We start from the raw sequence: 15,371 nt of genomic DNA, 5'->3' as shown, positions 1-15,371 counted from the left end.
GTTTCCAAACAGGCGTTTGAAAATCCAACCTCCCACTCCACTCGAGCAATTCGTGGGGTGTGTTGGAATAAAGGGGATGAGGATGCCATGATTCTCAATGTCGATGGAAGTGCTCTTACTAATCCAGGGAAGGCAGGGTTTGGTGGCTTGGTGCGTAACCATGATGGAACATTTCAATTTGGTTTCTATGGGAGTGTAGGTTTATCTAATATTCTCCATGCAGAAATACAAGCACTTTTAGTGGGCATCAAATTGTGTTGGCAGACTGGATATAGGAAAGTAATGTGTTTCTCATATTCCTTGCATGTGGTTTAACTTGTCACAGAGGGAACATCTCAGTTTCATCATTATTCGAATGAGCTAGAGATTATTAGAGATTTCATGGCAAAAGATTGGTCAATATCGCTTCATCACACCCTTCGCGAAGGGAATGTTTGTGCAGATGTGCTAGCAAAGTTGGGAGCTAATAACGTAGATACTTTAATTATGCTCCAAACGCTTCCTTCTAGTTTGTCATTAGCTTTGCTAGCTGATGCTCTTGGGGTGTCCTTTGTAAGGATGTAATCTCTTATTTTTCTTTTCTTTTTTCTTCTTTTTCTTTTCTCATGTAACCAAAAAAAAACTAACGAAAGTAAAATATATATATATAATTGGTTGAACATGTAGTTCAATCCCTTCTTTCAAATACTCATTTTGGCTCGACCAGACTACAGTTAAAATGAAATTAAATCAAACAACAAATTGGCCAGTTCATGGTTTAACTGGTACAATTGGTAATTTCATGCATGTTAAAGTTTGTTCACAAGGTATTAAGTTAATTTTTGTATTTTTTTTGGTGTACAGTTTTTGTTTTACTAATGCATGCTAAAAACAAGAAACTATAACAAATGTTGATTTGGTAGTTTTTATCTACAACCTTACAAAATAAATATAGTTTTTATCTATAAAGTCACTATAAGTTGGGGTTGGATATGGTTTGAGTTAGAGGATAAAAAGTTAGAAGTCTTGGTTTGGTTCAAACTCCGATAAATAAGAAAAACTAATTTAACAACTAATTACCTGCATTTATCATTCAAAAGCACAACAATTGACATTTACATGCACGTGCATAATAAATTTTGAATGTTTACACGCATGAAATTAGGCAGGGAAAGAATTTTCACTTCCAACGAAAATTCAAGTACTTATTAGAGTTAGATATATTGTAAAACAAATATTAGATATGATATTACATCTTAAATAAGTTACATAGTAACACAGGAGTTGTACAAATAAATGAGATTATACATTTAAATTAAATGGAGAGTGGCTGAGGCGTGTCTACAGGATTAAAAAATTGCTCAGCAAGAAAATCAGATGTCAATTCCACTTTTCATGAAATCAATGGAAAATAACAGGATGAAGAATGTTCTGCTAGTTGGTGTCGCCAACATTTTTCAACTAAAAAATGGCAGTTTCACAAACATCTGTCGACTCAAGAATGGCAGTTTCACAAACATCTTTCAACTCATGAGTGTTAACATCGCCAACATCTTTCGACTCAAAAAGGGTGGTATCGCCGACATCTTTCGACTCAAGAATAATGGTGTCGCCAACATTTTTCGACTCAGAAATGGCAGTTCCACAAACATCTGTCGACTCAAGAATGGCGATTTCACAAACATCTTTCGACTCAAAAATGGCAGTATCGCCGACATCTTTCGACTCAAGAATAGTGGTGTCGCCAACATCTTTTGGCTCAAGAATGGTGGTTTCACAAACATCTTTCGACTCAAAAATGGCAGTATCGCCAACATCTTTCGACTCAAGAATAGTGGTGTCGCCAACATCTTTTGGCTCAAGAACAGCAGCACTGACAACATCCTTCGACTCAAAAAAGGTCGTGTCGCCGACATGATTACTTGATAATTGAACATAATTGGAAAGAGAGAACTTGGGTGGGAGGGTCATATGATGTTCATTACTACCAAGCTTTCTATGTGCAATTCCTAGGGCATATCCTAAAGCTCGCGAAACAGGTACAGCAACTGCATTTCCAATTTGACGGTACCTGCAAATAATATCATAAGAAAAAAAAATAAGGAATACAACAGTCAACTGCATTTTGAATACAGTCCCTCTAAAATCAATTTCAGTTTCTGTCCCATGTTTTTTAACTATCTAAAAAATACTTTTGATCCTGTCTTTATCATAATTACATTGGGTGTTGATGTATCAAACAAATCAGAATCATGTAACTATGGTGGACAACAAAAGGTATCACTTTTACAAAACAGGGACAAAAACCAAAACCCAAATTTTAGAGGGTCTACAATCAAAATTCGGTATGATAGTAGGAAAAAAAACATTTTTAAACCTATTTATATTCATTAAATAATGTTTTTATACCTTTCTTTCACAGACCCACAAAATCTATAATAATCATGAAATCCTTGCAGCCTGGCAAATTCTCGTACGGTGAGGATTCGATCCTGCTCTGGATGTATTACTACCTACAAGAGTTTGAATCTATAAGTTACCAACTTTATGTGACTACTGTAAACGAATTGAAGACCGCGACAGGACCTGGTTATGACAACTTGGGCTGGTTAGTGCGGTAGGAACCGTTTCATCCCACCACAATCGTCCAAATGGCCTACATAAATGTGCAAATTTAGATCAAAAGTATTTGAATGTAAAGCAAGAAAAATCACCATACAGACTATAGAACTGAAAAAATCACCTCTTGGACCTCCCCTGTTCATAAGTGAAGCAGTAATCTGGGACCTGAGACCAAATAAAGTAGGTAAATAACTTAACTAAGTGCCGTTTTAAGCATGAACCTAAATAGATAACCTCCCATTCAAAAGATTACAATCAAGATCCCTTAATTATAGGAATATATAATCATCTTGGCAATATCTTAATAGTAATATATAATCATTATTATTGTTGTTGTCGTTGTTGTTACAACATTATGTTTTTGTGCCAAGTTCTCTGTTATTCCACCTGTATTAGTCCACACTCTGGATGTCTAGTCTTGGATGTGAGGGGGGGTGATGAGATAACTACTATCAATTACGAATGGCGAAAGACCAAAAATCCACTATTTTAAGCAACAATTTCCGCCATGACACTGCCATCCTTCACAGATTGGCTGCAGCAGTTGGCACAAAATCTAGCACCACAATAAAGGCTGGTTGAGATCCCACGTCGATTAGAGATATGGACAAAGTAGTCCTTATAAGGCTGGGGTTGTCCTTACCTTATAGGTTGCTTTTGTGGTGTTAAGTTAGTTCTAGTCCAAATTCGAAGAATATTTATTCAGTCTTAATATGCAATGAAAGCAATATAAAGATTTACCAATCTCTTTCCAGATGGTAGCAATGGAATTTTCTCTGTTGGATGTGGCCTAACCACATTGTCAGATCCTACAACAATTCCAGGAAGATCACGGAAATTTGCTCCCTGCAGTAATACTAAATTAAAGGTTGTTCAACGAATGGCGCAAATGCAAATGCAATACATGAACTTAATCCAGAATACAACCTTCCGTTTGGGAATTTGACAAACACGTAGGTAGTCATCTTCAGACATAAAGAGGGGTCTGTGATCATATAACATATGCTTTTTCTTTGTTGCTCCATTTAATGTGGATCCAGTCACCTCTACTCAAAATGAATAACAAGGAAACAAGATGAGCCAATGTTTGATCCATAATTTATTGTTAGAATACATTAAAAATAAAAAGGAGAACTGCAGACAGCATATGATGAAAAACAAAGGAAAACTGGCCATTAACTAGCATATGGGACACATCCTCGGCACAGGTGCCAGAAAATCAGCTGGTATTTATCCCTTGATATACAAATATAAAAGATAGATGGAAGACACAACACAACCACTTGTCGCAACATAGGTAACCGAACTGTATTTATTAATACTATGAAGTAAATATAAATACAATTTCATGATTAGTTACAAATTATGCACTCAAGGGAAGGCACTATTACCATGTTTAGTTGATCGTATATATCTTTGAAATTCTGTTTCTGGAGGATTTTGGTATGGCATTTCGTCCCGAGTTTCAAAGTTTGTGACCTACAATATTGAATTATGTTAAAATCATATTAAAAACTAGTAAACAAAGGAAAAGGCTTCTCTAAGATCGTGTCAAATGTAAGAAGAGAGTATTCACCCCAGAATTTAATAAATATAACTTCTTTTTTTAATAAAAAAGGGAGAATATAACTTTAGTAGTTCAATTTAGAGAAGCCTTGTCCAAACATAAAAAATCAAGCAAAAGCAGGTCGGTACAGGAGGAAGATCAGAGATGGCATCTTGAATTACAAGAGCTTCCTCTACTTCTCGTTGTTGTTCCTCATCATAAGCAACAGTATTGCGCTGCCAAAAAAAGCCAAAGCTGGTGAAAAATAGAGAGAACTCCAGATAAATTATTTTGAAAAAAAGCGTAAGGATTAATACCTCAAACTCAGGCGGAGGCCAGTATCTCATAATAACATCATGTGATGGCAATGGAAATTGGGGTAGAACCTGTAAGAAAATAAGAAAGGTAGAAAATTAAAACAATTTCTTTAGACCCATGAAATTTAAGAAATTTACTTCATAAACAAATTTGATGTGCTGAATACAAGTGATTAGATGAATGTTCAAGTGCAATTGATATGTTTCTTAGTAACAAAATGAAGAAATTTACTGCATACAAGAATTTGATCTGATGAATACAAGGAATTAGATGAATGAGTAAAATTGATGCCCTTGGTAGAAAATGATTGGACGCTACTCAAAGGGCAACCCGGTGCACTGAAGCTCCCGCATACGCAGGGTCCGGGAAGGGGTCCCACCATTTGGTGTATTGTACGCAGCCTTACCCTGTTTTTACACAAGAGGCTGTTTCCAGGGATTGGACGGCTACTCAATGAAAGAAAAATTTTCAGTTGAAAATAACACGTCCAAAATTTATGTTTGGGCTGAAGTTTGCGGGATCAGATGTGTACTTGTAGAAGACTTTCCTAGAAAACAATTTCATGTTTGTTGAATCATAGTCTAGTTCATCTTCATGATTTTCTATTTTCTATATAAACATATGTAGTATTAGACAGCTATGTGTCCTAGATATTTCTATATAAACAGGTCTAGTAAGCAAATGATTGATCTATTTTCTCTCTCACCACAACGTAATATGCATATTAAAACTCTGCCTATATTGAGCTCTGTTATTTTATGTAGCTAGTCCCAATCCCAAACAAAAGAGAATGAATTGTATCAGAATGTTGATAGCCAATGTAAAACGTTCTGAAATCTTTATGAAATAGATAGATGATGTGATTTTGTTAATACTATTTCTAGGCTGTCACCCTTAAGTAGTATGTTGCACATCTCAAATACATCATCATTTTCGTCAACTGCATCAATGCCTAGGATTAGTGAAAAACAAGCAAGCGTTTCCATACTTTTGGCAATAAGTTTGGTAAAGAAACTACTTCCCTAAGACTTGGCTTTCGAACTTGGAATATTTTGCACACTTGAAATCAATGGTAATAGTTGACACCATGGTTGGGAGGAGGATTTATTGTCATGTGCATACATGAACGCAAACTGGTGAGAGAAAAGGGCAGGGATAAGGACACTTCGGTTTTTAATCAGTGGTTGGTAAAAAATATGCTATCTATGAATTGGGTAGGCATAATAGTAGAGTAAATTTGGTAGAATAATGTAGTGGGTCTTAGAAGGGTCAGAAGAGAAGATCACAGCATTAAAATTTGTGGAGAAACAAGAAACCCTTAATACATGCTTTTTGCAAATATGTTTTAGTGAAAGTATCAGAAGAGGAAATAAATGGTAAACAAGAGTTGTGGGTGTAAACCTTGGAATAACATAGGTAAATGAAATATATGAAATGAAAATTTAGCAGGATACAAACTAGCATTCTCTTGGAGGTGAAAATTCAACTTCATAGCATACAACATGTCACATAGTTTAGGTATCTTGGACACAGAGATAAAGAAATAGAAGTTAAAAAATTAAATTCAAGCAAGGTGGTGAAATGGATGAATATGTAGTGTTATTTATAGAAAGGCGTGATTTGAGTTAAGGAAAAAAACTGTGTATGGGTTGACCAACAACGATGTATGGTACTGATTACTAGATACGTGATAAAGTTATGAGAATGTTGGCTTGGTTGAGTGGGACCATACATCAAGAATTAATGTATTAATCAGAAAGAAGAAAAAAGAGTGGCATCTACTGATGACGAGACAGTAGAATCATGCCTAAAACTGATGGAACATCTATTGATAGAACACAATTGCATCATTTGATTAATGTACCTCACCTCAGCAACTGGAAAAATACTTTGGCTACTATTCTTGAGGTACAATAATGAATGTTAGAAATGACAGTAGTTAATGGATGCTGTTTTTTTTTTTTTTTTTTTTTTGTATTAAGCATTAATGGCTGCTGTTGAATGCATTGATGGAGAGAGATATTGTCTTCCCTTAGAGTTGGGTCAATTAACATAGGCATAAACTTTCAAATATATTTTTCAGTAAAAGATAGAGATATGTTAGTTTTTGTTTCCATGTTCATCAGGTTTACTTAATACCTCATCAGGATGAGCCCCCCACATGAAAACACGCAATCGAAATTGTGGAAGACCATAACAGCCAGCTGCAACAATTCCCAATCTTGCTTGGTAATGCATGTGTACCAGACGACCTAAAGCATATCTTCCGAGTGAACCCTTGTCAAATCTCAATATGTCAACCACATTCTCCATTAAAACATACTTAGGCTTCAGATATGTCGCTATGTCCATGAAAACTACTATCTGATGATTTCTTTCATCGTCCAATGGTGATTCCATGTTTCTATAACGATTATATCCACTAATTCCTTGACAAGGAGGACCTCCACAAACAACATCAACTTCACCCTGCAACAATTTTAAGCAACAATTCTAATTAAAATGCAAAAAATCCTCGAGATTTTATCAAATTTACACTATCAATATTACTACTTACAGGAAGGGGCAAGAGTTTTGATTGTATGCCCTCTCTCACAAACTCCTGCAAGCTTTCCTTACAATTGCTGCAGGTACAAATAAATAAGGATGGACGCACAAAAAATAGTTAATATTACCAATCATTGAAAAGAATCAAGCTATATACCGTAAGTTTTCAATTGGTTCCCATGTATCTTCACTTTCATCGTAACCCTTCCAGTGTACCTACAAAAGAGATGCATGAACATTATCAGAGATTCAATGAGCAACATATTGATTAGAAGATTAGACAGTAAACTAAAAAGATTCGCCATTAAAGTGTCGGGCTGGTGTACAAGAATCTGCAGCACTAACATTAAAATTTATTCAACATTAATAAAATCTGCTTGGTCCCTTATGTTATGAGAATGTTATCTTAAAATTTATAAAAACAAAATGGATTTGAGTTTGGAAAAAGAATGTTTGATTTTAGAGATGCCAAAACATTTTATTCCATCACCGTTATTAACAAAAAACAGAAGTTAAAAAAATCGCATGCTAACTTTCACTCATATTTATAATTAAGAATATTGAAGTAAAACACAATTTATTAATAAAAAAATATTACAAAAATAAATAAATTCACGTAAAAGATATTGCAATGACTGGATACTCAAAAGGGTTGGGCTTTAGATTTAATAGTGCAAAGGTCTTTAATCCTAGTGCTCACCACCAAACAATTCATAAACAGATTTTCTCATTTAATTACACAAAACAAGTATAGTCGCATCATTTTTTTAATGTGGACAAAATTGTTCTCATGCTTATTTTGTTTAGTCTTTAAAATGAATTTATAACACCGTCTTCGTTTAAATCTCGCTTGATTTTTCTTTTGTTTCTCTTTTACCGATAAAGGCAGGAAACAAAGTTTTTCAAACGTGCGTGCCTTTTTATAACCCACAGTTGTCAACCTCTAATTAAATAATTTTATAATCAAAGAATATATCTGAACTTGGAACAATGACAAATACTAATCACTTAATGAAACATGAATATCACCCTATCTAAAAACATGCAAGCAACCATATCTGCAATACTACTTCAAGATGACTGAGGTTTTAATTATTTGGAAAAAAATAGCCAAAAGTTGACCGAAATTAGATTTATTACCTTCAAATATAGACCATGTTTCTCTGTTTTACTGGGATCACCGTAGCATATATCAACAATCCTAGATACTTCAAAATCATCGTCAGAACTATCATCAGCTTTAGAATTCACTTGCTTCTTTCCTCCTGAGTTCCTTGACCGTAATGGAATTTTATTTTTTGTGTCGCCAACATTATACCGTTTGCATAGCTTCTCCCACTCCTTCAATAGTTGCAGAAAGTCCTCTGCAGATTCATTTCTCACCTATACAATAGAAATCAATAAATATTATATGGAATCAGAAAATTTATCATTGAATAAATTTGTAGAAGATAGTCAGCACTTACATGTGTCTCTGGATGGTTTAGTTTTAAGCTTTTACTTGCATATCTATTACTATCAACAGCCCATCTCTGAGCAAAGAAGCCAGAATTAGTGGATCAGTGTATCACAGATGATATTCAATGTAATTAGTAGATACAAATAATTTCAGTACAACTATGGAATCCATGTATAATACCGTGACAAGATTAACTGATGATATTTTGGCACCTAAGCACAGTCCAGTTGACATGCCACCACAGCCAGAATAAAGATCTAGTAATGCTAGTTCTGTTCTGTGCAACTCAGGATTAGGCAGACTCTTGGTAATCGTAGATGCCTCTGTTGAGTGACTCTTAAGAACAGCAGGATGTGATAACTTGTTAATCTCAACAGCATCATCTAAGCAAATATATAGACATCTTTTAGATATAAGTCTGAACAAAACAAGACATATTGATGAACTAAATCCGAGCATCTCAACTTGCATTTTTTATATGATCACTGAAATTGCACTTTGTTAAAGGACGCTAATATTGAGCACATAGGAAATGGTAAAATTTAAAGGTGTATCATATGACAGGAAAATAGACGATTTTTTAGCTAAAACTGGTGATCACTACAAAAAAAAATGAATTTTTATGTTCACCAAACAATCATAGCAGCTGCAAGAAGCACATGTACAGAATTGTTTCATATTTCCAAAACCACTTGTTTTTCCGTGTCAACGCACTTCCACCTCCCATTTCCTTTTCCCTATCTAGTGATAGAATAAACTAGAAAAAATTGGTATAGAAAAGAAGACCAAAAGCATCTTGAACTCCCGCATGACATACCTGTTGGTATTTTACGGAATGTAGAGTAATCAACGCAATATTCCATATCATAATAGAAGTCAGATGGTAAATTAGAAGCCAACTTCAGACCAACCTGCAAGAAGTCACACCCAGAAAAAAGAACTGGCAATTATTACATACAAAGACAGAAATATAAACCTCAAAATTGACACTACAGCAGTCCCTCATCAGATGAAAGTATGAGCGGGGAAAAGAACATCTTAACAGATATCCATCATACCTTAGGTGTTCTATATCTAACACTGACTTTCTCTATTATGGAATCTATTAAATTATCATTCATTATTGATGAATAGAATAAACGCCTCTTGTCATGATAATCACCTTCATCTTGGACAACCTGATAATAAATCGGAAGTAATAGTTATAAATTACAATGACATATATTTTCAACATAACTAAATAAATATCATGATATACTCGGTACTCACTGTATCTTGAATTCTGTAAAACCATTGGACTCGGAAATACTTTTTGCTATCAGTTGTTAGGAAAAATTCAACAATCTTGCCAATATGTTTTTGTTCTCCTTCACCCTGTAAGAATTACATAGAATATAAGCATAAATATCTCTCATGGTGTTCACAGAATCACGAGATTTTGACATACACGGATGTCACTGACGTCTATATATTACTCTGCCAGTTCTTCATAGGACAGTAGAAAGGTTAATATAACTGGCCATACTCACAAGCAAGTTTTAAGGACACTGCATACACTCTTAGTAATAAAGTCGATGAACATGAACACATAGCAGTATGCTTTGATGGATTTAATGAGAGAGAAAAATAATAGATCATGCCATGAAAGGGTCTAATACTCGAACTGATCATGCCATGAAATTTTGAATCCATAACCTTTGGAAAGAATCAAATAGAGTATTAGACCCTTTCATCTCCCAGCTAGTTAAATCACTTGCACAAGTATAATACTAGATGTGAAAGTCTCTAGTTAGTCCACACCATTTTCAAAAATAAATATCAAAAGTGAAAAAAGAGAAGGTATGTTTTATAGAAAAAGTGACTAGGACAAATGATAGTGCGGAGATCTGTGTTGTTAATAGCGGTACTGCAGCAGGCGATAGTGGAATGAGAAGCAGGTGTGAAGAGTTTTTCTCTAGCAGATTTAGCAGCCATAAATAGCAGTTGAATAGTAGCTGAATTGCCATGTAGGCAAGGAAGTTAAAAATGAGACCCTACATAGAATCAGGAAGGGGGGTCAAGATAGTAAATCGCGGGATCATAACACAAAGGGTAAGATTGTACTGGGTCCATAAAACTCATATTTGTAGTTGTACGCATTCTAATGTCTAGTTCTAAGCATGAAGGGTGTTGTTATTAGGCCATCCGAATTGGTTCATACTCTAGATGTCTAGTTGTGGAAGTGGAGTGTGAAGAGATCCCACATCGACTAGAGATATGACCGAAATACCGCTTCAACAATCCTAATTTCTTGAGCTAACTTTCGGGATTGGATTAGGCCTAGCCCAAAATCTAAGAGTTAAAATATGTATTATGAATATGTGCAAGCCGCATGACGGATGATTTGTATCATTGACCGAAGGGCCTGTTTTCCAATTAAGCTTGGCAGAATATAACAATAAAATGACCATTTTCTATTCCTCCCGAGTTACTATCGAAAGTATTAGTAGAAAGAGAGAGTGAGTGGAAAGAAAGGAAGAGATGAGAAGACTGTAATCGGATAGACTACAATGCGTAATGACCCTTATATTTATGACAAAACCTGAGACCGAACAACCTTATGCCTCAAATCAAGACCAGAAAGCCAACTCAAGGCTATGAGTTTGTTCTGCTGGGTTAGCATCTATTTGATATATTGGCATGCTAAAAGAGAAGTCAACTCCTCAGTATACTTCTTGAACTCCAGAAAATAGTCCATTTCGGGGAAGAAAATCTCTTGAAAAAAAGTATAAATGCAATCCAGATTGTCAGATTTTTCATATATTAATCAGAAAATCTAACTATTTCACGGTCTTTCAGTGGATGGATAATAAATGACCGAGTACACCTATCAACTGAATTACAAGTAAGGCTAAGATGTCTTTATCCTTTGTATTCCATACAGCTACAAACAGTGTTTTCTGAACTATGCACTTACTTTTATAGATGCACAATCGCCAACAGTGAAAATGCAGTTCCCAATGATAGCTTGGGCATAATGGCATTTAACATTTATAATTGTCTCGTCTTCTTCATCCTCACTATCATATCAGCAATGTCAAAAAGAAAAATAGAGTGAAAAAAATTAGAAAATTTATCAGCCGAGAAAGAGCATTGAAATCGCCACAATTCAATTTATGAATAAGTTGCTACTTACTTTATTATGAACACCTTATCATTACATTGTTTGTCCTGCAAGTTTCAACAGAAAAATCAGATAAAAAGAATACGGAATACAATGTTTCTGAAATCAAAGAAACTAACAGATCTTTTCATTTCTTAAAATGAAGAACTCAAACATTGGCCAACTTGTTATGGGAAATGGAAATGGTTAATATTTTCTTTTTGGGCAAAGCTTATTTTAGATACAACGGCATGAAAAGCATACTAAAAAAATCAGGTCAACAACCTTCAATTCGTAACGCCATCCCCATTTTTTATGAGCTTCATCATCAGGTATTGGATCACCAATGAATGAAGGAATGTTTCTCCCATACATACATCCTTTCGTTAAAGAAGCAGATGATTTAAACTTCTTTTTTGGTGGCTTGCCTTTTAACACAGACGAGGCAAAATAATCAGAATTTGTTCCGCCATTTTCAAACCAGGTTGGGGATGTGATTTCGTCCAGAGACAGTGCTGAGCAGTTTATATCGTCAACTTCAGGAGAATGTTGTTCCACTGGTGAATTGGACAATTCAATGGAAATGGAATTCACTTTTCTTTTTTTGTTCTTTTCGTGAACTACCTTTGGGGTTCTTTTTCCTTGAGAAAAAACTAATTGCGTGTTTTCAATCCCATTTGAAGATCGAGTTCTTCGCAGCTGCATGATTCAAGAATCAGTAGACAGAAATTTCTTATCATGGAATATAAAAAGAAAGAAAAAAACAATCAAAGGTATGTCAACAATGCAGCACATTGTACCAATGTGTTATTGCATATAATAATAATAGTAAAAAATAAGATTCACAGACAAAAATAAAACGAAAGTAGTTTAGGTCAGGACATATGAACTATAGCAACACCACGATAAGAATCAAATACACTTTAAAAGCAGCAATAATCGTAATGATAATAATAATAATAATAAAGTATCTTAAGTACAACGCAGCTAGTAAAAGGTTGCAAGGACATTTGATATGTCAGGACGCAAATTCGTATCCGCATGTCCCCATTTCTCAACACTTAGTTTTGAGTGAGTTTCGCCGGTGAGCTCTTTAGAACCAACCAATAACACTAAAGTTGTACATGGCTTGGGGAAGCAACTTAATTTATAGAAATAAGTTTGAAATTTTTTTTGTAATGAATTATAGAGTTTTTTTTTTAACATAAAATTATAGAGTTTAATAAGCTTGATATTTGATCACAATATTTATATTTTATTTGATGATAAATTATCCATTAATAAATTATAGAGTTTAATTTTTTTTAGAGGAGCTGCCACAAAATGGAGTTGTAGAGGGAAAAAAATAGATCTTTAAATTATCAATTTCTTGTAAAGATCTATTTTTTCCCGCTACAACTCCATTTTGTATCAGTTAATTTTTTCACAAGTAAATATCCATTAATAGATTATAGAGTTTAATCTAGTTTAGGCGATAGATTTATAGAGTTTAATAACTACGCACTAATGTGATGAAATTTTATAGAGATGGAACCATATCATAACAATGTCACAATGTTATATTATTATTATTAGGTTCAAAACAAATACACACATTAAAAAGTTTTCAAAACAAAAATATAGAAACTTTTTATTAAAAATATTAACAATTTGTAAACTTTAAAAAGTTAATACACACATTTCAAAAGAATATTACCATATTGGTTTCCTTAACTGCTTCTACTGATTAGCATTTTTCCTTCTTTCTTTTCTGACAGAATTAGCATTTTTCTTACTTTAGAAATATTTCCATAAATATCTAAGCGGTGAACCTAATTAAATACAAAAAAAAAAGAGAGAACATTTTGCAAAAAATGGAAACAAAACTGATATAAAAACGTTTATAGTAAAAAATTGTTTTTTTTTCCTTGACCAAAAATAAAATCAAATAAAATCCGAAAAATAATTTTTATTTAAAAATAAATTGTCCATTTTAACATAATTATCAAAATTTTGGTAAAAAAAAAAAATAATTATCCAACTTTAACATAATTATCAAATTTTTGGTCAAAAAAATATAATTATCCAACTAAATCTCTCTATGACGTAACTTGTAATTAATTACTACATTTCCAAAAATATTTTAACAAATTTCAAGTCATAATTCTTCAGTCAAAAAATTGCACCAAAAAAAAGTCATAATCTTTTTTTTTTTTTCTTTTACAAATTTTCAAGACATAATTCTTTCTTAAACTAAAGAATCAATGTTATAGAAAATAATAAAACTGTAAAAATTAAAAGAATGAAGATAATTATGGTCAAACAAAAAATTAAATGTAACAAAGAAGAGAGCGAGAAAGAGAATTGAGTAACACACACCTTAACAGAACAAGAAGAAGAGCCTCTTCCGTCGGAATCGCCTGATAATCTCGGTGACCGTCGTCGATTCTCCTCCGACAATTTCATCTCAGAAACCCTACCTTTCTTCCTTCCAGATTTTCCGTTAGAATGTACATTGCCGTCAATTACATCGGAAGGAGCCGATTTCACCACCGGAGATCGCTGGGACTCGTCTGCATGCTCTGCTTGAATCACCTCCGGCGGCGATTCCTCCGTCATTGCGACGGCGGCGGAGAAGTTGATAATTGGATCGGTTAGGTAGAATTTTCGAAGAGAGAGAGAGAGAGAGAGTGTGTGTTTTGAAACTGTAATTTTGGGGATCTAAATATTGGAGAGGTTAGAAGCGGGTTTTGCTTTTTTTGTGTTGACCGTTTCAGAGTGTGAAGTGAATTTAGTAATCAATGTGTTGTGTAACTTGTGTTGCGTTGGGAAATGTAATTTTTGTGAGGTGAAAAGGAAACAAACAAAGAAAGTGTTTGGTAGATTTTAGTTTCACTGCGAATCTAATCTAATCTAAGAGGAATGCTATTGTCAATCTCTCTTACACTCTCTCTTAACCACTCTCTCAACTATTGGTCCACATCATTAATTTTTTTAAACCAATTACCTGCTAACCGGTTCTGCTGGTTTACACACACTCACAAATTTATTTTTATTTTATCTAATCTGGGAAGAAAAAAACACGCCCATCCTTCTTCCTCATGACTGCTATGAACCCACAAACTTCCAAGGCCAAAACAACCTCCTGCTCAAATACAACTACCAATTTCCAGATCTTAACAAACCAAACCAAACACATCAACTTAAAAATGGGTTTTTTATATATTAAAAAATGGCTTAATTAAGTTTTTGAAAAATTGTTCTCTCTTTCCATCTTTATCGCTTCTGCAAAATAAACTACACACCCAACAAGATAAAATTTGCTTGAATCTTACATATGTCAATCAATTGTATCCTTCAGTAGCTCTAATGAATGAAAGGAGAATATTATGATGTTTTGGTGCAGTGGGTTGTGGTATTTGGAGGTGCTGGTTCTGAATGCATGTGGGTAGGAGAAGGTTTATGGAGGATTAAAGGCTGAGATTTTGTGCTTCGTTAATGGTGGTTTAATTAGGAAAATGGTTGACGGTGGCGGTTAGATGGGGAAGAACGCCCTTCAATAGCTGCTGACTTCTCTATATGCTTGATCTAGATGGATGACAAAATGAAATAAAATAAAATAAAAATAAAAATATTAAAGTGCAGGTAAAGAACCGGTAGCCAAGAAAACAGTTTAAAATATGGATGACTTGGCCCAATCAAAGATAGAGTGGTTATGAGAGAGTGCTTGAGCAGCTGACCGTAGCACTCCTCTCTAATCTAATCAAAGTAAACAACAC

At 34.1% G+C, this 15,371-nt stretch overlaps 1 protein-coding gene across 1 annotated transcript; it reads right to left on the bottom strand.

Annotated features, from left to right (window-relative positions):
• Positions 1 to 1,200: 1,200 nt before the first annotated feature.
• Positions 1,201 to 14,290, bottom strand: CMT2 (chromomethylase 2). The gene is made up of 22 exons (XM_085737634.1): positions 13,972 to 14,290; positions 11,899 to 12,312; positions 11,647 to 11,681; positions 11,428 to 11,530; positions 9,741 to 9,845; positions 9,530 to 9,649; positions 9,289 to 9,382; positions 8,652 to 8,854; positions 8,479 to 8,544; positions 8,153 to 8,395; positions 7,170 to 7,228; positions 7,023 to 7,089; positions 6,605 to 6,934; positions 4,465 to 4,533; positions 4,297 to 4,383; positions 3,993 to 4,080; positions 3,529 to 3,647; positions 3,343 to 3,447; positions 2,723 to 2,766; positions 2,566 to 2,635; positions 2,389 to 2,492; positions 1,201 to 2,050 (listed from the first exon to the last, which is right to left on the bottom strand). Exons 1-22 carry the CDS (start codon positions 14,209 to 14,211, stop codon positions 1,441 to 1,443), a joined length of 3,375 nt encoding a protein of 1,124 aa, XP_085593760.1. The 5' UTR covers positions 14,212 to 14,290; the 3' UTR covers positions 1,201 to 1,440.
• Between the last annotated feature and the right edge of the window lie 1,081 nt (positions 14,291 to 15,371).

This window comes from Medicago sativa, chromosome 8 (assembly GCF_051527215.1).
Source record: "Medicago sativa cultivar Bolivia chromosome 8, Bolivia_mono, whole genome shotgun sequence".
Classification (NCBI taxonomy): domain Eukaryota; kingdom Viridiplantae; phylum Streptophyta; class Magnoliopsida; order Fabales; family Fabaceae; genus Medicago; species Medicago sativa.
The sequence above is the reverse complement of the archived record's forward strand: the minus strand, read 5'-3'. Positions and strand labels throughout refer to the sequence as shown.

What these genes read in the sequence shown, in the direction of transcription:
- CMT2 (XM_085737634.1), bottom strand. Translation starts at nt 14,211, where the DNA reads ATGACGGAGGAATCGCCGCCGGAGGTGATTCAAGCAGAGCATGCAGAC. An exon ending in CTTCTTCTTGTTCTGTTAAG is followed by an intron (nt 12,313 to 13,971) that starts GTGTGTGTTACT and finishes TGAATCATGCAG; the next exon opens with CTGCGAAGAACTCGATCTTC. An exon ending in GATAAGGTGTTCATAATAAA is followed by an intron (nt 11,531 to 11,646) that starts GTAAGTAGCAAC and finishes CTGATATGATAG; the next exon opens with TGAGGATGAAGAAGACGAGA.